Source organism: Sceloporus undulatus, unplaced genomic scaffold (assembly GCF_019175285.1).
Source record: "Sceloporus undulatus isolate JIND9_A2432 ecotype Alabama unplaced genomic scaffold, SceUnd_v1.1 scaffold_14, whole genome shotgun sequence".
Classification (NCBI taxonomy): Eukaryota; Metazoa; Chordata; class Lepidosauria; order Squamata; family Phrynosomatidae; genus Sceloporus; species Sceloporus undulatus.
Genome location: NW_024802936.1, coordinates 4,412,668 through 4,436,919, shown reverse-complemented (window position 1 = coordinate 4,436,919; position 24,252 = coordinate 4,412,668). Strand labels below are relative to the sequence as shown.

Below are 24,252 nucleotides of genomic sequence, written 5' to 3'. Positions count from 1 at the left end.
TTCTTTATACTTTTTCCACTTGTTTTATATCATGTGTAATAATAAGTTGTGAATGAGCATATATGTGCAATTACCATACATAATCATCTATCAGTCTGCCATGCCAACAGTGAAAATGTGGTGATTTCCGAAAAGGTGTATGGCTGTTGTGAAAATCCTTTCAAACTTCATACATAAATATTCAAGGAAACATTTAACTAAGGTTTTTAATTTTAAATAGTGCTTTTTAAAAAAATTAAGAGAAATTTGAGAGCAACTTGAGTATTGCTGGTGTTCCCTGCAGAATTGCCCACTCCCCATGTGTTCTCTTCTACATGCAAACAGTTCTTCTTTAGATCTTGAATCAGGGTATCTATGGGCTCATACAGACAGGCCAAAATAAAGCTGCTACAGGTCACTTTGGAAGTATGCTGTTTAAATGATGCATGCATCCTAAGAGGCCAGAAGCTGTGCCAAAGCTGTCATCCAGCCCTTGGGACTGGAGCATGGCTTTGCTGTGGCTTCTGGCCTCTTAGGATGCATACATCATTTAAACAGCATACCTCCAAAGTGACCCAAAGCAGCTTTATTTTGGCCTGTCTCTATGGGCCCTATATGTCACATACATTTCCCAATGTGTGAAAGTGCTGCTGGAAAGAAATGGAGACAGACATTACCTGTAGCCAAAGCCTATTGCCTTGAACCGTTCTGCCATTGGCAGTGCACTGGAAGGTAGCAAACTGGCCAGCATTGACTTCTACACTCTGGACACGCAGAAAATGGGGTGTGCTGGCTGTTGAAATAAAAAACAGGGAAGGAAGAGACAAGTATGTTATTAGCACAATGACACTTTGTATCTCATATTTTTAAACAACTGCTGTTTTAAATATACAAACTGTTACTTAATTTTAACAGAAGCAAGAATATATTGTTGAAAGCCAAGCAAAACAAATATACTGTATGTGAAATTTATTTTAAAATATGTGATTCCAATTGTGCTGAATATCATAAGGATGTTTAGCACTATTGTTTGCCTTCAAATCATACTGGATATATGGCAACCCTAAAGAGAACATATCACAAGGTTTTCTTGGAAGAATTTGTTCATAGCGGATTTGCCTTTAACTTCCTCTGAGATTGAGTCTCCCAGTAGACTTTCATGGTCAAGTGTGGATCCAAACCTTTGTCTCCCAGTGTCCTAGTCCAACACTTAAACCACCATACCATGCTGGCTCTGTTTGACATTACTACTGTATTTTTAAAATACAAATACAGGACATAACATGAGAGAATGTTAGCTTATTTTCCTATTAAGGAAATAATCTTGGTTTACTAACGTTTTTGTAAAACACTTTGATATTTATAAAATTTAAACTAAAATCTACGTGATATTTTCAACAAAACCACAGCAGGTATTTGTATTAGTTACTAGACAAGATTTGTAGAAACTTATCAAGATATTTTTAAACCAGACAGTTTATGTGTTATAAATGTGATCTAAAAAAACAAAAGAACTGATGGTAAACTACAGTTGTAACATAATACAGTCACCCCTCCGTTTTTGCAGACTTGGGATCCGTGTCCCTTGTTTATGCATGAATGGAAAATGGAGGGGGACAAAATGGGGTGTGCGCTGCCATTCAAGCCAATGGGGCTTGAATATTGATGGGTTTTTGTTTTTGCAGGGCAGTCCGGAATGGATCCTCCACGAAAACAGAGGAGTGACTGTATTTTAAACAGTAAAAGATGTGACACTGCTGAACAGATTAAGAGACTCTCTGAAGATCCTCTACTGTAAGATCAATTAGAGGATCAACAGAAATTGAGAGACCAATACTCTCAGTTTAATGCAAATTTATTTAACAGACTTGGGCAGTGTAATATCATTGACACTGTTTTTCTTTCCAAAATATTACAGTAGTTAAAACTGAATTTAAACCTTGTGCTAATGGGGAAAAACCCCAACAACAGATACTAGAGAAGGAGACTGCTACACAAACAGAACTCCCTTTCTCCTCAGTATCTGCTCTAATTGTTCTTAACTAAAACAGACTTTTGAGGGGTACCTGCATGCAGTCTGTTGTGTGTGTGGGTATGACATTTGTCAACTTATGGAGAACCCATGAATTTCATAGCTTTTCCTTAGAAGCAATATTCAAGATAGTTTTAGCCATTCCTTCCTCTGAAATATAGCCAACAGTACCTGTTATTCATTAGTGGTCTCCCAAGTACTAACTCGGATTGACCCTGTTCAGCTTCCAATATCAAATGGGATTTGGTGCCTTTAGGGTGGGGGTACTGTGTACTAATGTAGGCTGTGCAGATAAAATGCTTCCTCTGAGACTATTTATCTCTACAAGTGCAGGGACCACTTCAATTCTGGCCATTATATAATTTGCACAGCATCTTAGCCTCAAGAGTGCTATACTTCTGAGAGCTGGACAAGCCTTTTGGGGAGCTGGGTATGAATGTTCTGGGAGATCAGAAAGATATCAGTGATTAATTTATTTCCTCAATCTCACAAAATAATTTCAAAATGTAATGTTCAATCACTTACTGCATGGATGTCCTAAAACTTTCACATCATCAATAGCCAGGTATCCTTGGTGACCAGATGTGATTACTTCAAAAACTACCTGAAACACAAAAAGGGCAATATATCGATCAGTGCAATCAATGGTATGGTTGGTAGGATTGTACAGTATTCTTCAAATTCCTTAGCTGTTTTCCCAAGCAAAACAACCAACCAGAATAATCAACATTAAACACTCATTCTTTTGCAAGCCAAACAGTAAAGCGAAGAAGTCTTTCACAGGATATCCTTAGTCCAAAACACACAATCCAGTTTGAGACTTCTTTCACTGCCCTGGCTCAGTGCTAAGGAATCCTGGGAATTGTAATTTATTGTGGCACCAGAGCTCTCTGACAGAGAAGGGTAAATGTCTTACAAAGCTACCATTCCCAGACATGCCTAGCATTGAGCTGCGGCAATCAAACTGGATTATTTCTGCAGTGTGTTTTGGACCCCTATCTCTCCTGAAAGAACTCATCAGAGCCAGTTCTGTCAGCTTTCACAGCAAAACAGGCAATACTTCCCTGTAGCGATTTTGTGACAGGAGAAACTCTTTTATAGGATCTATACATATTAGGAAGTTACACAAAAATGTTTTTAATATAAATATACACCTAATGGTGACAAAAAGAATAAAACATATTGTTATAAGAAGGAAGTATACTGACGTTTTCGTTTCCTGATATGGTAACAATGGCAAGATGACGAATTACGGTGACACCTTTTGAATGGACTGCATCTTCTCTCTCTCTCTCCCCTCCCCTCTCCCTCTATAGAAGTGATTGTGTAATAATTATTCAAGTATTAAAAAGTAGGTGAATTCTTTATTTTTGCAGGATCTATTTCAAATCATTGTAACTGTGATTAACCTCTTAAATACATATGTAACGTTCAAGTTCAGAGGTTTTGTTGTATGTCTAATTGTATAAACAGAGGCACTGACAATGCAAGGAGGGAGTGGAATTCAGTAGAGAAAATTAGAAGTGATGGACATTACCATTCCACTGTTTTGTTTTACAGGAGATAAGCATACGGATTTTGAAACAGCAGCTCCCCCCCCCAATACATTCTAAGTCCCTAGCATGCTTCAGAGCTATTGTCTAGGAATAAAAGGAAAATCCCTAGAGTACTGTAGTGTGGAACTGCACATTTCCATCCAGCTTCCAGTAATAGCTGAGAAATGATCTGAGATTACTGGCATAAATGCATAAACAGCAGTCTGTGCAGAATAACTAGAATGTAATGATGTCAAATGGCTAAGCTGCTGGTAGCCTTAACACAAAAACAGAAGGTATTTTATAGCTCGTTAAGTTATGGTGGTGGGGGGATCAGTAAGTTAAGTTTAATACCACAACCTGATGGGGTTTTAGCACGAAAGGATTCAGATGTCTTCCAGCTACTCAGTCTTTCTGTTCACACATTCAGTGCTACTACCAAGGCTGGTCCTTAAGCCACAGGTTGGATCTTGTAGTGTAGCTACAGAAGTTACCCTTACACCCTTTTCATTTTCATGTGATCCAGATGCATTCTGTGAAATGAAGATGGTGGGTGTGATGTGGAACAGGACCTTTGCTCCAAATCCAGCTAATTCTCCAACCTTCAAAGCTGTTTTTCAAAAAGGAGGAAGAGGAGGAATAGAAAGCATCTGGTATCTGCTGCCATCACTGCTCCCATTACTGGTGGCTTAGCAAGGGGAGATGGAAGGGAAGAACCAGGTGGTATCTGTATAAAATGTATTGAAAAGAACAGGAAGCCTCTTGCTAGACCCCAACTTGATGCCTGCCTGGGAGGTTCCTTTTTGTTTCTTTTGAAAGAAAGAAAAACCCCACTTGTTTCCCTCTCTCTCCTTTTTACTTACCGACATATTAAATACATATGTAAGGTTCAGGTTCAGAACTGCCAACTCCCTTCCATGGAGAAAACAGGATATAAGTCTAATAAAGAAATTAGGAAATAAATCTGTCCTTTTTTAACCCACTTTAAAAAAGAGATAGACAGCATATGTGGGTCAACCACAGCATCTTGCCTGGACATCTTGTGCTAATACTGGATCAAATGTTCTCTGCAGTGCATTAAAAGGAGCAGATCTAAAACTGGGGTTTTCCCCCTTGCTAGTTTAATAGTTTGTTGCTAGTATTTTCTTTTTTATTTTATTGTAGTAGTTTAATATTATTTTAGTGTATTATTTTTTATCTTTTTAATTATACTGTTTTTAATGTTGTAAGCTGCCCTGAGTCCCTATCTTGGAAGAAAATATACTATATACAGACTACTCCATGGCCAAGAGGGTAAAAACAAATGACTGAACTGATCAACAACAAAATCTGGAACTATTAAGTGCATCATCATGCCCCCCCCCCAAAAGGAGAACAGATTATGTGAAACAAGACAAGATTGCTTTTCACACATCTGAATTGCATTTTTCACTATTCATCATTTGCGTCTCCATTTGACAGGACTCAAGTCAGCTTACAGTAAAACTGAATTAAAATAAACACAATTAAAACATAAAGCATAAAAAATTAACACAACCACTAAAACTGTTTCTGTAAAATAAAACACAACACACGTACAGATAAAAAAACCATCCTTACTGAGGCCAGTTGCAAAAGTTCTGCCCAAACAGAAAAGCAATTGCTGCCTGATGGAAAGATAACGGGGAGGGAGAGAGCCCCTTGTCTCCCCAAAAATATACCTCTAAGAGGAACAGAAGGGTTTCCCCTGAAGATCCTGACATCTGGGCATATTTATGCCAGAGAATATGGTCTTTCATATTGTTTGGGCCCTTGGTTTAATTACTGCAAAAATTACACATGAACCTGCCTTTGTAAACAATCCATATAGGGCAGAAAAATTGTCAAATGATGCGGGTGAATACAATAACATTACAATAGTGCTTTGCCATCTGTGTTGGCTCTCAGTTGTGCTGGTGTCAGTCTTTAAATCCCTACTTGACCTGGGACTAAGTTATTCATATACTACCAAGACCTAAAAATGCATTCAGAAACCCACCTCAAGATGCACCATCACATGGGCTGTCATGTTTTCAGTATAGAGTCTCATATTTGGATTGATCTTCCCAGTGATCAGTCTGGCACCTACATTGTCCCATTCTCACAGGTTTGTAATGCTTTTTTAAAGTACAAATTTTGGAATTCCAGATAAGGGAGACTCAACCTACTCTCAGTGAAGAATTGTCCATTTAGCTAACTAGCCTAATATTTTCCACCTCTCTTTCTAATAGTAAAGACTTGTTCACTCAGGCAAAATATAGACTACATGTGAGGTCAGCAGTCTGGTTTTAATTACCACATTCTGAAACCTCCACAGAAACATATCCATGCTACAGCAGTATTTCCAGTACAAACTGTTGTCAAAGGTGAATCACACATAACAGAATTTATGAGGAACTGTTGATGAAATGCTCTATTATATCAGGTTAGTAATTAACGTATTATGTAAAGGCCACAGTTTGTAGTGCTTCAAAATCCTATGAAATTTATTTGACTAGGGGTGTTAGTAGACCAAAAGAAATAAGTATGTACACTGGAGGACACAATATTTTTCAGCTCTGAAAAATAACAACTGGCCTTCAGTCTCTGTGACCTGGGATATCAATCAGCCAAGCTAGTTCAAGATGTTATGCTCCACCTTCCACAGGCTGTGATATAGATGTATAGGCTGACTGGCTGAGTTTAAAACTTTTTTTAAAGCATCAATACAAAACCAGGGCTCTGTGTGCTACGTTAACTAGAGAGTACGTATCTTGTGAGTGAGTATCAGTCTTAAGTAAGATAATAAAAAGGTGGGAGGAAATCGTATAATGTTATGTAGCTTGTGTAAAAATAATGTCCACCTTTTCTTTCATTTTCCACATGATTAGTTGCCAGCTTTGAAAAATGTTAAAATGTTCACTCTAAGCTGTCAACTTCGCATTTGATCACAGCTGGCACAACATCTTGAATGCAACACATGAAGCACATTAGTCAAAATAACATTCTTGCACTGCAAGCTGTACCAAAGATGATAGTCTTTTGATTCCTTAGAAATTATTTTGCTGCCTTATCAGTCTGGAAACAACTGGTTAAAAACACAGATTTCATTTGTTCATGAAAAGCCGTGCTGGATGTCTGCCTGAGAGATGTTTTACATCAGACTATCCCTCAGATGTCTGCCAAACAGGAAATAGGGAAGTGGTTTAACATTGCACTGTCCCTGATCCTCCCTGCTTCAGTGAAGAGCAAAATTAGCTTTTCATTCTTGCCATTTCCCCCTTCTCTATGAGAACAAAGGCTGAGGGGGTTGCTTGCCACCCTAAATGCTTACTGCTGAAAATGTGCTGGGAGAGATAACTTGTCAGCTCTGTGGAACAAAGGGAATAAATAGATTTGCTTTCAATACATGACCTCACTTAGTAAACTCCTGCCTTTGTTTTTACGAAGCAATTACAATTCCTGTTGTCCAAAGGTGAATTGTACCTAATCACGCACTTTAATTCATAAAATATAGTTGAAACACAGAAAGTATTCACCAATATCGATACGGTTAGTTAATGCAATTATGTGAATCAAGTAGGAAAATAATCCCATTAAAAAAAACCCAAACCCAAACAAACGATAATTCTCTGCCATCCTAGGTACATCTTCCTGTCTCTCTCCTCTGCCCAGCAGTTCTGCATGACTAGATTTCTGCATATATCCCACTTTCAGATTTGCACTTATGCTCATAAAGAAGAATTTATGAGGTTAATATGTCAACTTAAGCACCTACATGAAAATGATTTACGGTCAACAAGATTGAAAATTGGGATCACATAATAATGAAGTTGTTTGTTGTGGGTTATAACTGGGTTATTTTTCAAGGCCCAGGATCTTGAAACTATTTATTCCACAAGGGCTTTTCCTGCTCCACAGTAAATCTCTCACCAGTTGGAGTCAATATTCTGCTCTATTTTTATTCACAGAATCTATGTCAGTATTTTTGTACTGGTGACTAAATCTCATTGATATGGCTTGACTCAAGTTTCTGTTTATGTCTGTTGGCTATATACCTATACCTAATTCACTATTTTAGAACATGAGCGCGTTATAAATGCCTCTTTTCTGACTTCATTACAGTATATAGTATATGTTCAGGGAATATACTGTACAGTATAAGAGTCGCAGGGGGGCAATGGGGATGTACTTATGGGCTGCAACCCCATGTGAGAGTGCCAAAATACCTTGCTTTCCCCTTCAAAATGGGTGAGATTTCTGGTTGATTTTAGTTTTAAAAACTGCCATTTTTAAAAAAAGGCCTGAGGGAATCAGCGGGCTTTCCTTGAACTGGTGGGAAGCTTCAGAGGCCAGAAAAGTTACATTCAGGCCCACAGATACCTTCCCCACCACTGTTCAAATAGAGACATTAAAAGTATCCAACTTTAATTATGAGCCTGAACAGATAGGCCAAAATAAAACTGCTTTGGGTCACTATGGAGGTATGCTGTTTAAATGACTTGCACATCTTAAGAGGCCAGAAGTTGCACCAGAGCTGGGCTCCAGTTCTTAGGACTGGAGCATGGCTTTGGTGTGGCTTCTGGCCTCTTAGGATGCATGCATAATTTAAACAGCATACCTCCAAAGTGACCCGAAGCAGCTTTATTTTGGCCTGTCTGTTCGGGCCCTATATTGTAATCATTTCAATTTATAATTGAAATATGGGGTGCCCCTGGGGGCCTCAGAACTAACTGGGAGGGGGTGCTCTTGAATCCCTATTTTGAAAAGTACAAAGTACAAATCCTAGTATTTCATAGGATGGAGTCATGACAGGTTTTCTGTTTTATGAATTTGTAATAAAATGTCCTGAATCCCTATTTTGGAAAGGTATGGTGGTGTGGTGAAGATGATGATGATTTTCGATAGTAAATGGCTGCTGCATTCACTGATTTTTGGCCTGAAACAGACAGGCAGATGGAGGGTGGCTTCTGGATGCCCCGGAGGCATGGTGTTTAGATGACACACACCCCTGGAGCACCCGGAAGCCTCCCCAGGCCACATAAGGTGGCCCAAAACCGGCTCCCAAAGAAGTGGATCTTTCTGCTCCTTGATGCCCTCCATTTGGGCCCATAGCAGGAGACGCCCTCAGGCCCACGGTGTCTGTTCGCTGCAGCCCTGGGGTGATCAGGCCAGGAGTGCCTTCTGGCTGCTCATGGATGCCCATCTGCTTCACTCCTTTATTTGCATTTCAGGTTTATATACTTGTAAGAGATGTTAATGGAACATAGTGTGTATTTCATTGTACGTGGAAATGTATAGTCTCAGTACAAGGGTTTTGAACCAAAATGCTAATGTATATCCAAGTAGAGTTGAACTATTGAACGAAGGGATTTATGTAAAAGTTAATTTATCATTCAGCATCTGATGAGGGGATCCACTCTAGCTTTGGGACCGACAAATAGCTTTAGGTCAAGGAATATATCCAGTAACCTGACAGACTGAATGAAGGTGATAAGAATAAATGTGAAAAAGCTGGAGCTCCTGAAGTATCTCATTTATAGAAAAACCCACTAGTCTTAAGGATTAAAGTTGATTAGTTCTAAAAAGTTGATTAGTGTGAAAAAGAAACATACAGGAGCCAACATCCTAAGCATATTTGCTAGGCAGTATATCTCACTTTGGCTGCTGCCATATTGCACAATTAATGAAGTTTGACATCACTTTAACTGTCACGGCTCCATCCTATGGAATCCTGGAATTTGTGCTTTGTTGTGACACCAGAGCTCTCTGACAGAGAAGGCTAAATATTTCACAAAACTACAAACTCCAAAATTCCATAGCATTGAGCCATAGAGTTAATGCTGCGTCAAACTGGATTAGTTCTGCAGTATAGATGCAACCTAAACTTAGGAAGATTTATTTGCAACTAAATATGCTGAAGACTGTATTATACAAAACTTAACCAAATAAAATGAATCTGGAATTACATGTTATCCTATCCTTGGCACTCAGCTGGACCAAATTACGAAATTGTTACAGATCCTTCCCACTGAAAAACTTATGAAATGTCAGTCTAAAACAGGGCCAGTGAAAGTGTGACCTACAGGGCCAGTGAGCCCCCCCCCCCCGCCCAAGTTAGTTCTGACACCCCACTTTTTTGTGAAAATATTCTTTTAGTTTGTTGTCTTAAAATGCTCTGCTCAACACCTACTGAACTTTCAGTTTACTTCTAGATTTCTCCTGAGCCTAAAACAGCCCTAGGAAGCCAAGAAAAGGCATTTTTCGTTATTGAAAATCAGGAGAAACTTACTGTTTTTTGTTTTTTTTTAAATAAAATGTTAGGGTTAGATACATGGGAGATGGGAATATGACAGGTGAGCACAGTTCTCCAAGGTTTTGCAGGGCCCCAATTGGTCCTGCAATCCTGGTAGCTACCAATCCCAATTTAAAAGAAAAAGCCAAACAGCATGTGATATCTTTTAATATGGTTTCTGGCTTAGCTTTTCAGATTATAAAGCCACTAAATAAGAATTTAGTTACGCATAAGTAACTTTGTAGCAGGGAAACCATGCATTGTTCCCTCACTAGAAGGGGAAGCGTTTATTTATTTCTCTGCTCTTCAAAAGCTTGCTTTCTCTCCACCTAAGCTAAAAAATAATGGTTTTCGAAGACAGAGCACATGCATTATTTCAAAGCAATGTAGGTTTGTTTGTGTGGGGGTATAGAATGCAAGACGTCAAGCAGAAATAACTCAGTGGGGTACTAAGCAATCTGTGGAGCTGTGCAACTGATTCTGTTGCAGGAACAGAAATTTATTTTTTTAGACTTTTTAAAGACTGGTTTCACACCATAAAATAATCTTTTGAAACCAAAACAGTAACAGTAAGGGACAGACAGCTATTCTAAAGAAACAGGTAGAGTAGCCGATGTCCTATTTTCTGAAGGACAATAATCTATTTCCAAGTATCCACTATTTGAAGGCCTATCCAGTTCAAGCCTGGTTTAAAGATAAACCGTCATGAAAATGGAAAACAGAGTAGCCTACAGACCAACCATCAACACTATGAAACTTACAAATAGACTAAGCAGCACACTGGTTGATCTTCTCTATTATATTAAGATTTATAGATTTTCTATTTAAATTAAATTAAATATGTTATTTGAACATGTGAATATATATATATGCAAACGTTATGCAAATCTTCACCCTCTTTCATGATGATACATGGCAGTTGGACACTCTAAAAACATGGTTCCCCTGCTAGAGGCATGAAGTTACTTATGCAGAACATAACTCGAAAAACCCACAAAAAACTATGGATGCTGGGCATTAAAGCCTTCCTGATGGTAGGTTTTGCATATAAAATAGTAACTGTAAGACCCACACAGCAACTGTACAAGAGTGCCCAGCACAGATGTGAGATGCTGGTGTTAGCAGTCACACTGAGCACTCCTGTTTTGCTAACTATGTCTCTATATCAGACATATCAGACAACTGGGGGCAAGGAAGGGGGCCACACAGGGCTCCAAGGGGACTTTGCTCCCTGGTGAAACAACCCCTTGAATGCATTTTTTTCCAAGCATTTTCTCCATGTTTTTGGCCTTCTCTAGTTATGAGAGGCCTTTTTACTAACAGCATGAGACCTAGAAACTGTCTTCCAGGTCACCGGTTAGGAAAAAGTCCGTTCCCGAATTTAAAGGAGCCCCCCCCCCGGGGAGGACTAAAACTTGGGGAAGCTGTCACCATATCATGTAGGGCATATTCGGAAACACTGGGGTAAAATTAATCCTCCCCCCCCCCCTCCAGTTTGCTCCCTGGAGTGTCAGAAAACTGTTCTGGGGTGCACTCTGCACTTTCACCACTCATGCTACACATTAGGATGCTGAGTTGTCTGCTGCCACTGTACAGTCTCATCTAGATGGATGTGCAGTGGTGTCTATCTACAAACTATGGCTTCTTGCAGTCTGCTACTAATGCCAATAGAGATGCTACTATTTCTTTCTATCAATAGGGCCAGAATTGGTCAGTATTCTGATCACCTAGGATAAGGAGCAGATCTTCCTTTTCACACATGGCTGATTTGTAGCAACATTTTCTAGCTTTTATAAATTTATATACTCTTTTAATCTATATCTAGATAGGGTCCTTATCAAACATATCTGACAAGACTAATTGGCTACATTGGTCTTGGAACATCCACTTTAATACAGTGTGCCTGGCCATACGCAGGCACCTTTTATGCGCCTTTCAGCTAATGTTGAAAGCCGTGCGACGGAATAGCATGGCATGTGTGCCTGTGGCATGTGCACCACGCCGTGCCACATGCACAAGCCCCATTATTTTTAATGGGGCTCAAACATAAGCGCAGAACTGAATGCAGCACTCCATATGGGTCCTGTCCAGCACAGAATATAGTGGGACTATTACTTCCCTTTACAGTACTGGGAAACTATTTTTCTATTAATGCAGAGTAAAACAGCATTCACTTTCTTTGCTGCAGCATCATACTGTTGAGTCATGTTCGATTTATGATAAAAAATAATTCCAAGGTCCTTTTTGCATGTAGTATTCTTGAACGATGCATCCCCCATCCTATACCTGTATGTTTGGTTTTTGTGACTTGAATGTAGAATTATACCTAATTATATAGTGTTGCCCTTGTCCTTTCTTCTACACCTTCATCAGCTTTACCTTTATCTTGGCCAGAATTTCCAGACACTTATGTTCAAGAAGATCTTAAAAGGATGCTAAACTTATGCTGTTTTTTTTTTAATTTGTTATGCTTTTATTCTTCTCCTGCAAATTGAGCCATAGGACAATACATTAACATCAATATAATAAACTAATGCAGAAAAGCAAATGAACCAAGTAGATAATTGTTATAAATAGAGAGAGCTAAAAAAAATTACTTCATTCAGTGAAGGCAACGATGAATACAAAATGTTTGTTTAGCATGCTCCATACAAGTAAACAAAGAATAGAACAAAACAAAAATACCTGATAGAAATTTGGCCAAAAGGTGCTGATTGCCAATTCTACCCTGTTCCAGGTTCCTATTGGAGCCCCAGACATATTCCATACTGGGCTACCAAGTGGACCATTGTTGACTTTCACATAAACATTTAGTACACCAGGATTGGACCCACTCTTGCTGGAAACATAAAAGTTAAAATCGATGCAGTGAGTATCGTTTTCTTTAAGGTGTGGTAGCAAAAGATGAGCTCTTTGTCCAATCCTTCCAGAGGTGTTCACAAGCATGAAAGACCCTGCAGGGGAAAAAAAGAAAGTATAAGAGAAAAAGTTCAGCCAGTGGGCTTCAAACACATACAGGACTACAACTCCTACAATCATTCACTGCTAGCTAGAGGCAATGAAGGTTGCAAATCAACAGTAAATGGAAGTACACAGTTGCCCATCCACGAAGCTTCTTTGTTGCTATCTACCAAGTTATTGTAATGCTGTCTAAACTGTAGAAACAATATCATACTGTGTTGTATAATATGCATTGGTCTGAAAATCTAGATAGGCTCACCCTGGATTAACATGGCAATAGGCAAAAGCATTCTTCCTAGCCCATCCCTATCCATCTTTCCACAAAAAAGAAAACACCAAACACATCTTCCCATGTCATTATGTGGCAGGATTAGCCATGGAACACCATTGACATATGTGAAATGTGAAAAGTGGAGGTATGAAAGTCCCCATACTCTCTGGCTAGCAACAACTGAGGGCCAAAACAGACCAGCCTAAAGGGACAGTATGACGACACCGCTGAAAGAGCCCAATGGGTGCCGCAGCAACTGCATGCCACAACCCCACTCTGGCTTTTTTCCAGCACAAAAAGAGACAGCAAAATGCCACTCCTTTTTGCACAGGAAAAAGGATGGCTTTTCTGTCATGGGGGCACCTTTTCAGTTCTTCTGAGGTGTGAGACGTATGAATGCCATGCTGCCAGAGTGCTGCAGCACTGCCTGCCATCTGGACGGGTGGGATGACGCTGGCTTTGGGGCAGTGTCAGGGCATGTGGCGTCCATACACCACGCCGCCATGCCATCTGGAAGCCAGTATATTGCGCTGGTCTGTACCAGCCATTAGTGTGACTGTCAAAAGACAAAGGTTAGTGGCTGCTTTTTGCAACCTGTTTTGCCATGTTCAGATGTAAGGACAAAAATAAATACGAATCCATCAATTACAGAGCACTCTCAGGACCAGAAATTCTCTGCAGTGTATAAATTGTTTTCCTCTTCACAGTTTTTCCTTGCATCTACTTTGCAGTTGCACCTACTCTGAATCTTGTGCTACAGTATCTAATGGAATGATTCTGCTTCATTAGATTTTAATGGGAACATTGCACAAACCTTTTGCCTTTAAAAGGCCTATTACATTTTAATATGGCTCCATCAAATTTATCACAAACTACAGGGATGATAATCAGGTCAGAAGCCTATCCATCATAGAGGGTCCATGGAACCACAGAATCTTCTGTAGAAGGTGGGATTCCCCCCGCTTCACCTTGGGTTTTAGAGGAATACAGGTAAAAGAAATCATAGTATGATAGGCTGCATTTGCACTGCAGAAATAATTGAGTTTGACACCACTTTAACTGCTACAGCTCAATTCTACAGAAATCTGCAATTTGTGTTACCAGAGCTCTCTGACAAAGAAGGCTAAATATCTCACAAAACCACAAACCACAGTATTTCACAGCAGTGAGCCATTGCAGTTAAAGTGGTGTCAAACTTGATTATTTTTGAAGTTCAGACAGCCCCATAGAAGGCTTGCAAGCTTTCCAAAATGGTTTTATACTATGACTCATATTTTAATCTGAACCAGAAAAGCATTTGCACCAACAAGGTTCTAATCTACACCCATGCTTAGATAACCTGTCCATCAAAATTCCTTTCAAAACAAGAGAATATAATGATTCTACACAATGGGAAACTTCAGGCTTTAATCTTAGGAATACTTATGTAGGAGTCAGTCATGCTGAACTGAATGGGATTTATATCTGAGGAAGCCACAGGGCATATAGATCTAATAATTTGTCCAAAACCACACTCCAAGGCAACATGGATGAAATTGTTTTTCACTTCTCATTTCTCAAGAAGAGATTGAGCATTCTACTTTATACAACACAAGAACATCTTTCAAATTTTCTACTGAATTTTGCTCCAATGGCTTGTACTGATCAAACAGTGAAAATGAGAACTATGCTGAGGAATTTACCAGTTGTTTGAAAGTGAAAATAGAAGGATTTTGATATTAATCTGCTTTTTAAGAAATGAAGAGGTCACTTAATAGCGAGAGTTATATTTCTAAAGCAGGGGAAAGTACTTTTCACACAAAATAGAATAATGGATTAAATATATGAATAGAGTATTCAGTATCTGTAGAGCTATTTGATTAAAAGGATATAAATGGTTTTCAAAAGATGCACGTCCTCCTACAACCATAACTTGAAGAAAAAAGTAGAAATTTTCTTAGAGATGCTTGCATTATGGCTGTGAGAAAACTCTCCAAAAAGAATTGCATGATTCAATGAGATAGAAAGAAAGAAAGAAAGAAAGAAAGAAAACAATTATGGGGGACCCCCCCTACTAACTCATCATTGTTCACAAATACCAGAAAACAATCCATTTGAGAGAATATTATATATAAGATGATATTAAAATAATCACACAAATAGGGAAGTAGACATTTCACAATGATGACACATCTCACTTTTCAGAGGGAAAAGAAAGAGCTGTTTTTATCTGATTTATAGCTAGATAATTTCATAGATATTTAACAACTTATAATGAAATATATCCTTCTTACATCAATTCCATCTTGACATTTTGTGTTTCACCAAACCTTGGGATTGTGTGTATTTCTTCTACATCACAGACCCAAAGCACTAAGTCCAACAAGAAAGTTCCTCAATATCCAGGTCAGTGGCATCACTGGATGCCACTGATCTGATTTGGATATTGAGGAACTCTATTGTCAGACTTGATGCTTTGGGAGAGTGCGGACCGCACTGGGTGACTCCGCAGAAGAGGGTTGACACCTAGCTGAATGTGCCTCCTCCCTCCCTCCAGCATGCCAGTTTACTCCCATGTAAATCAGCACGTGGGAGAGAGGGAGAGTGCTCTGGGCACCTTCCCTCCCCCCACGGCATTTTACACTCAAGCAAACTGACATGTGGGAAGGAGTTCTAGGCACCTTCCCTCCTCTCGTGCCATTTCATACCTATGTAAACTGATGCGAGGGAGGGAAGGAATCATGCCCTTTTGGCTCTGCATCTGCAAGCCCTGCCTCCCAACACTGGGTGACATCCAGAACAGGAACACCACAGAGTCAGGTAAATGGTATCCAGAATCAACAAACACAGTCCAGGACAAACATAGAGTTCAAGAAAATACAAATCCCAGGATTTCACAGGATGTAGCCATGTAGTTCACAGGATTTAGCAGTTAGTCATAGTGCTATAACAGTGCAGTATGAAAGGGTCTTGGGATTTTTCTCACTATTCCAATCAGACTATCTATTAACTGCATATAATTTTTGAGAAATAAAACTTTTATCACGTTCAGCAATGCATATTCTGTATCTATAGCAGTTTTCAGCTTACATGCCACATTCATTTTAAAGTTTTTCTATACTTTGCTGAATATACAGTGCGCCCTTACTTTATGCGGGGGATCCGTTCCGGACTCCTCCCACGTAAAGCAAATACCGCCTATGCTCGAGCCCCACTTAAATGAATGGGGCTCATGCATGTGGCGGCGCAATGGTGCGCGCAAGCCACAGGCGCACACCCCATTCACCCGCCACTTCTCCCTGCAAGGCTTTCAGCATATGCTGAAAGCTGCGTATGACACAAGCACACTGTACATCTTAATTAGTAGAGATATTGAGAACAGACAGCTGAGTAACCCTAAACTAATAATATACTGTAGCTTTCTAGGAATCCCTGAAATAAGAAAATTCTGGATGAGGGAATCAAGAATTGCTGCTGCTTGTCATCACTTGATCAAATATTTAGATAACTGAAATGTGTGCTCCATAACTTGTGCTATAACATACACTGAATGCAGGATGTTGTTTGTTCTTTAAATTGTGATACAATTCCTTCCTGTCATCCAAGTGCAATTACATAAAAAATTACTGGTAGTAAAATAAACCAAGTATTTAGTCAGTGAAACTGAAGATTTAAATAGGGAAAGCAAATCAGAGGATTCCGATCTTATGCTTATTTCTTTGGAACCAAATCCTACTGAAATTAGTGAAATTTATGGTCATGATTGTTGGTAGGTTGGTATCCAGTATTAGCCCAGCTGGGACTTTCTTCCTCATCTTCCTGTCACATATCATCCAAGTGTCCTCATCTGGTAATGAGTAAAAGGAGTTTCCATTCCATTAATTCAGTGGAAAGGGAGAAAGAGGAAAGAATGAGCAGAGTCTTTCCCTTTCCAACAGGCTTAGGCAAAAGCAAACTGCTGCAGTCTCTCCTAGCTTGTATGTGTTTTTGATTAATAGCTTTTGACATCTTGGTCACACTCCGATGTTGCTTGGCGACATGTTGGGCAATTTTCAGCTGTAATATGATGGAGGATTTGCTGACACAGCCCTCTGTGCCATCTAAAACGGCCAAGGAGTTTTACAAACACCCAGAGCAGATTTTTTGGACACAGGAAGGAAGGAAGGAAGGAAGGACGGAAGGAAGGAAGGAAGGAAGGAAGGAAGGAAGGAAGGAAGGAAGGAGTTCACACTTATTTAGCATCATAGTGCCAGGGATTAAATATAGTTAGTGTTATCATTACAGCTTTTTCAAAGGTACTCTTCAAAAGGTACCATTTGACAAAAGTGACAACAATAGTCATTTTTAGATAGTCTGAAAGGGAGCCCGGGTGGTGCAGTGGTTAAATGTCAATACTGCAGCCACAAGGTTGTGAACTGATCCCAGGAGGGGCTCCAAGGCCCACACATCATTTTGTAGGTTAGTAAAATGGGTACCCAGCTTTTTGGGGGCAATTGGTCTACACACTGCAAACCCTTAGGGAGTGTTAGTTCACTGATAAGAGGTATAGAAATGTACTTGCTAATGCTATTGCTATCTGGATGCTAAATGCTGCTGGCGGCCTGTAGTCCAAAACACACTCACCTCCTACCTACAGTGTCAGTTTCCTTTCATAAAGCAACTGAACCATGAGATGTATTCCCACTGCCCTCTAGTGAAGCCATATACTGTAAGTATAAAATCAATGTTAATAGTTATAGTTATGTCATAAAATGAATCAAGTTATGCCTTGCTATAATTATAATCTAATTCCAGCATACCTTCATTGTAGGATGAAGGAATTTGTGAGAACCAGCATGTGGTAGTGGTTTCAGTGCTGAACTAGAATTTTAGAAGAGCAGTCCATTCACACTACACAAATATAATGTTCTACTGTAATGGCCATGATAAAGTCCTATGTAGTCTTGGGGCTTGTAGTTTGTTGAGGTAGAGGATCCCTCTGTCTGAGAATTCAAAATTATCCCTCCCTAAAAACCCTAATCCCAGGATTCCATGGGATATTGCCATAACGCAGGGGTAGGCAACCTGCGGCCCGCGGGCTGGATGCGGCCCGGCGAGGCCTTGGGACCGGCCCCAGCCCAGTCCTGCCGCCGAGGCCTTTGGCCTCTCACACAAGGGCAAGGGGGGCAATTGTCTATAGAAGCCTCAAAAACATGCATTTATATTAACATTTTTTTTAAATTAGCAAATTTTTTCGCGTGTCTTCCATTTTTTTAAAAAAAGTGTCCTCCATTTGAAAATTTCGCCCTACATTTGTCCCGGTTTATTTATTTATATAATTTTTAAAATTATTTATTTTTTGGCTTCGGCCCCCCAGTTGTCTGAGGGACAGCAACCCGGCCCCCGGGTCAAAAATGTTGCCTACCCCTGCCATAACGGTTAAAGTGGAATACAGTACTATAATTGTGTGAGCCCAGGGTTCAAATTACTGCTTAGTCATGGAAACCCACTGGATGATTTTGAGCACATTACACTCTCTCAGCCTCAGAGGAAGGCAATGGCAATCTCTTTCTGAACAAATCTTTCCAAGAAAACCTTGGGACAAGATTACTGTAAATCAGAGTCAGCTTGAAGGTACTTAACAACAAAACTGGTTATTTCCAAGTTCTACTACATACGTATCATACTGCAAAAACAAAACAAAACACGTAATATATATGTATCTTATATACTGTATACATCTCATAATGTATGTTAATATAAAGTAAAAGTAAACAGTGAAGAAAATAAAGTACCTATTAGCTTTATTGTCATCAGCCATGATTTCCTCATGGTTCACTTGACAGCAACAAATGAATTTGTTGTTGTTGTTTGTCTTCAAGCTGTTTTTGGTTCATGGGGACCCTAAGGTGACCCTATCATGGGGTTTTCTTTCCAAGATTTGTTCAGAGGACGTTTTGCCATTGTCTTCCCTTGAGGCTGAGAGAGGTGACTTGCCCTAGGTCACCCAGTGGGTTTCATGGCCGAACCCTAGACTCCAGAGTTATAGTCCAATGCTCAAACCACTACACCACACTGGCTAACTAACAAACAAATGGAGATAGTTTAATAGTAGCTAAATTTATTTTTAATTTCACGTTTTCCCCAAAACTGGGACTCGAGGCATTTTAGAAGCATTAAAACTGTCAGCAACTCATCTGAGCCATATAGCCAATGCTGGCATATAGCAGAGTATAACTGGCAAATTCAGAAACGTGGTTCACATCCCTCAGTAGTGATAACAGGAACTGGATGTCTTCCAGGAAATGAAGAAATGCAGGAATCTCCGGGGACTCTCAGCAACCAATGCCAGGCTTCAGCTGATTAACGACCAGACAAGCCAAGTCTCCCAAAGTGCTATCTTTATTTACAGAGTGCTATCCAAATCACCAACACTATAATACAGATCACACAAATACCAACTCCTACTACAACCCACAAGCAATTACTGGAAGCTCTTGAGTTCATATATCCTTCAGACCATGTGGTCTCCCAAACTCAGCCACTTCCTGTACCACACTGTAAAGTGTCCTCCTATCCATGCAGACACATGCTTCATCATCCAGGCTTTGCTGCACGTAGGCAAGCAGAGTGACCTTGTGCCTATGAGATTCAGCTGCGGCTAATTAGCCTTGTTCTTCTGGTGCTGGATGCTCATGGTCACACACACATCTAAGCATTTCTCAGTGTGCTGGATTTAACCCTTAACAAAAACAAATGCTGATTAAAATATTTACAGGTAAAGAACATATAAAGTTATTATTAAAATGTAGTTAAATGATCTATAGAATTAAAATTATTTAAAAAGGAATTATTATTCTAAACTATATTTTAAGCTTATTACTAATATCCATTAGGAAGAGTACTAATATCCATTAGAAAAACAAAAACAAAGATTGTACAGCTCCTTGTAAAAAGAACTTTTCTTTAAACCATTAGTTCATCAAAACCTATCTGAACAGAAAATTCTCCACTTGTGATAGAAGAACAAGGAGAGACATGCAGGGGTAGCTGTGCTGCCCATTTAAAAAATACAAACAAAAATCCATCAGTGATACCTTTATTGGCCAACCGAAATGCACAATATACTTGTTGCAAGTTTTCGAAGCTCTGTGGGCTTCATCAGGCAAGATGTTACAAACCAAACAGGAGAAGAAGAAAAAAATCTCACCAGAAGGAGAGGCAGCCTGCCTGCAAAAGATATCCTCTCCAGCATACCATCTTTACTAAGGACTGAAACAACATGCAGGCATCTGACTAACATCTCCAATTGTTTTTTTCTCCTGTTTGGTCTGTAACATCTTGCCTGATAAAGAAGCCCATGGAGCTTCAAAAGCTTGCAACAAGTATATTGTACATGTTGATTGGTCAGTAAAGGTATCACTGATGGATTTTTGTTTGAAGAAGGGAAACAATGTAACCTCCTTGCAAAAGAGTTCTAGAGCCTTGGAACAGTCACCAGGTGATAGTTTCCTATGTTGCCACCAGATACATGTGTGAAAGCAATGGAACCAAGAGATGACAAAACTCAGGTTAGCTCAAGAGCATGGAGCTAATGCATATAGGACTTGAGGACCATATGGAAGTTCCTTCCCCTTGAAGCATGGTTGTAGAAGGTGTTTCCAGAATATTATTGGGAAACTGCTGTTCTACTCTATGGTGCTGGGTGATACATACTGATTCTACGGACTAACACTGCTATATCCCATCCCAAGTGGGAATGAAAGCAAAACAGGCCAGAAATTCACTTCTGGTGGGTTATTTGGGCAGAGGAGGAAGCTTTTTTTAATTTTTTTAAAATTAAGAAAGAAGGCACCATGCTCAAAAAGACAACCAACACTCCTGGAGGCTTCTAACTGCAGTACAGTTGGCCTTCTGTATCCCCATAGATTCAAGTATCCATGGCTTGAAAATACTCAAAAAAATTATGAAGAAACCTTGATTCTGTCATATTATATAAGGGACATCATTTTACTGTACATTGTATTTAATGGGCTTGAGCATCCACGGATTTTGGTATCCATGGAGGTCCCAGAATCAAACCCCAGTGGATACCAAGAGCCCACTATATTATATTTTTACCATATTTTTATTTTCCAGTTGAAGAGGTCCAGGGCCTACATACAGATCATAGGCCATTTGACTCCATTTACATGTAACCACTGGGTGAGGTCATCTGGAGATGATGGGACAGGTCTTGTACTTCTCCTAATGGAGTTCATCTGCAGGTTGGGGGTGCTCAGAGGTCATGTATCCAAAATGTCTCTTACTAATTTTCACCAGATAGATGAACTGAAGCTTCTTCTAGGGATAACAACTTTGTCTTCAATTATCCATGATTCAGCTACCTTCTGAATAAACTATGACATTGCTCTTTGGGGCATTTCCAGCCATCTTCAAAGAGAAAAGGAGCACATAAACTTTGGCTGGCTCCAAGTACAGCAGCTAAATGTTTGCTCAGGCCTGTTACAGACTGCCAAAATAAAGCTGCTTCAGGTCTCTTTGGAGGTATGCTATTTAAATGATGCATGGGTCCTAATCACTGGAGTGCAGCTTTGGTGCAGCTTCCGGATTCTTAGGGTGCATGCATTGTTTAAACAGCATACCTCCAAAGAGACCCGAAGCAGCTTTATTTTGGCAGTCTGTAACAGGCTAATCCAATGAGTGGAGCATTAAACTCTCTCTCTCTGTGTGTGTGTGTGTGTGTGTGTGTGTGTGTGTGGTTTGCATTTGTTTCCAGACTCAAAATATAATGCAGAATCTGCACCAATCTGAAATGGTGTAGGACAAGGGTGGGAATCATCTTGTTTCCAGAAATTGGACTGCAAATCCCAGCAGCACTATACAGTATAAACAATGATGAGGAATACTGACAATTGAAGTCCTACAACATCTAGAGAACCATATGATTTCCATCCGTAGTGCACCATCTCCTGCCATACAAACCTCCAAAGGCTTTAAGAACAATTTTGGAAGCCTTGTTCTTGAAGCGATCATTTTGAACCATTAGGAGAATGTGAGGGTGCCTGAGATCCAGAAAGCTTTAACTGCAACTTCTGCTCTATGTTATTTTTTTATTTTAAGTCAGGATTTATTTATTATAAGTCAGGATTTATATATAGAGGTATTCTTTCCACCACCATCCCCTGTGGATATGAAATAATGTAGACAGTACTTCAAGTCCCATTGTCCCTAATGGTGACACAATGAGTGTTTGGCTGCTAATGCGCTGCATGTACACACACCACTGAGTACAACAAGGCATGCCTTCTGCAGATACTCAAATCTGCAGATGGCAAGCCTGCAGACGGTGAAGTCCCACTGTATTTCATTTATAGTAAGAGTTTTTAACATGTTTTGCTTTCTAAAATTAATTTTGCTTTATGTATTTGCCATGCTGAGAAACTGGTATGAATGTCTGATGTGTGGAAAGTTAGGGAAAACATCTAGTCCATTATTTAGAACCCCAATTAAGCCAAGTACGCTGATTGTTATGGTCTTTTACCATTGCATTTTTATCTGAGTTTAAAAGTGTACTATATCAATTTAATTGTCTTCTTTTTTAAAATCTTGCCTTAATTGTCAGTTTTGGCTAACTGTTGTTCTGTCTCTTTTCTTTGCTGCTAAACTTCTTCAAGATATACTTTTATCTCATTTTGTAGATTACAGATCATCTTTTTCCCAGTTCAACATAATTTATGCAGTTAAGTAGTTTTCTGTTAAAACTGCAGCACTAGAACTAAGCTATTTTTCATTCATCATCAGCTTCTGATACTTGTGTGCTAATTATTCTCTTTTTAGGTACCTTTTTATTATGTTGATTTCGTTGTACTCTTATCATTCTTGATGTGATTACATTATTTATGCTTTTATTTTTGTGTTTTTTATTTTCCTCAACATAGTACAGGTCTTCAGGTTTACTTGTTAGTACTCAGGTTGTATATCCTTGCTATTTCTTCATGGTTGTCTGCTCACAGCCTTAATTCTTTCCAAGACAGAATGTCTTGTATTTCGTCTGAGTTATACTGCTCAGGTCCATTACTGCGGATATTATTATTATCCCCTCATCCATTTTCATGACAGAATTCTTGGCCTTTCTGTTATCTTCCTTTACAAGTTGTCGATAGTTAAGACCTGTTATTTTTAATTATTGAAAATGTCAAAGATACATTTGCTTTCTGTTATACCTACCCACACTTTGCTTGGTTTTCTTATTTTATTTCACTTGATCACTGTAATGCCCTTCTAGTCCTTACTTTGATTTTTAAGTCTCTTGCTTTCTGCCTTGCATTCTATCATTTGTCTTGGATTCCCACTCTCACTCCATAGAATGGTGTGTACAGCACTATGAGAACTAAGGGACCACCTTTCAACAGCACGCATCAGAAGGAGATTAGGAGCAGGGGGTGCTATATAAGATCTGCTCACCCCTACGTGTTCCTCCTTTTGGTCATTCCTTCACGGCCCACCCTCCGTGTAGTGAGTGTTGCTGGTTGCTTTGGGACAAGGTAGGAATTTTCTTCTTCGTGGTCTCTGCGAATCATACAAATGGGTTTCACTGCGCCTGCGCAGTGCTGCTCGGATACTTCTGGAATCACTGGGCAAAGTAGACTTTGCAACTTATGGCAACTTTTTGGCGGTAATTCCGCCCATTCTTTATAAAGCCCCTGTCTTCCCGCTCTTTCCTCAGTTCCTTTTTTCGGCCGCGTTAGTAGCTCTTGGAACTTCGCTTGTTCTTATTCTTGAATTACTGGACTTGACCTCGTTTTTGACTTTGCTGACCTCCCCTTCGATTTGACCATTCGGACGGTTGGACTTCGTCTCCTCTAACTCCTCTGGACTTGTTTGCTGGTTCTTGACTGCGTCTCGGGCTCCGGACGCTGTTTACTGGGACGCAATGTCTCCCCCGTTCAAAAAATGTGATGTCTGCGGGGGCAAAGTCCCAGTTCAGGACCCGCATTCTTCGTGCTTGTTATGCCTGGGAAAGGACCATGACGTCAAATCTTGTACCTTCTGCAGATCCATGACATCACAGGCGGGGAAAAACTGTGAGTCCCGCTTAACCTCCGCGATCGCACAGGGCAAGGTTCGTGTCGAGGACTCCCGTCCGTCGTCGGCCCCGTCGGTGTCTGTATCCGCTGCGGCCTCCAAGGCTCGGGATAGCCCGGCTAGTGCAGCCGCGGCT

At 39.8% G+C, this 24,252-nt stretch overlaps 1 protein-coding gene across 1 annotated transcript in view; it reads right to left on the bottom strand.

Moving 5' to 3' along the window:
• Positions 1-24,252, bottom strand: part of LOC121917274 (receptor-type tyrosine-protein phosphatase mu-like) — a 259,269-nt gene that overhangs the window by 38,240 nt on the left and 196,777 nt on the right. Inside the window, exons 3-5 of the mRNA XM_042443057.1 lie at positions 12,524-12,792; positions 2,537-2,615; positions 657-772 (exon numbers count right to left, since the gene is read on the bottom strand). Coding sequence (XP_042298991.1) covers positions 657-772; positions 2,537-2,615; positions 12,524-12,792 — 464 coding nt within the window. The remainder of the gene's footprint in view (positions 1-656; positions 773-2,536; positions 2,616-12,523; positions 12,793-24,252) is intronic.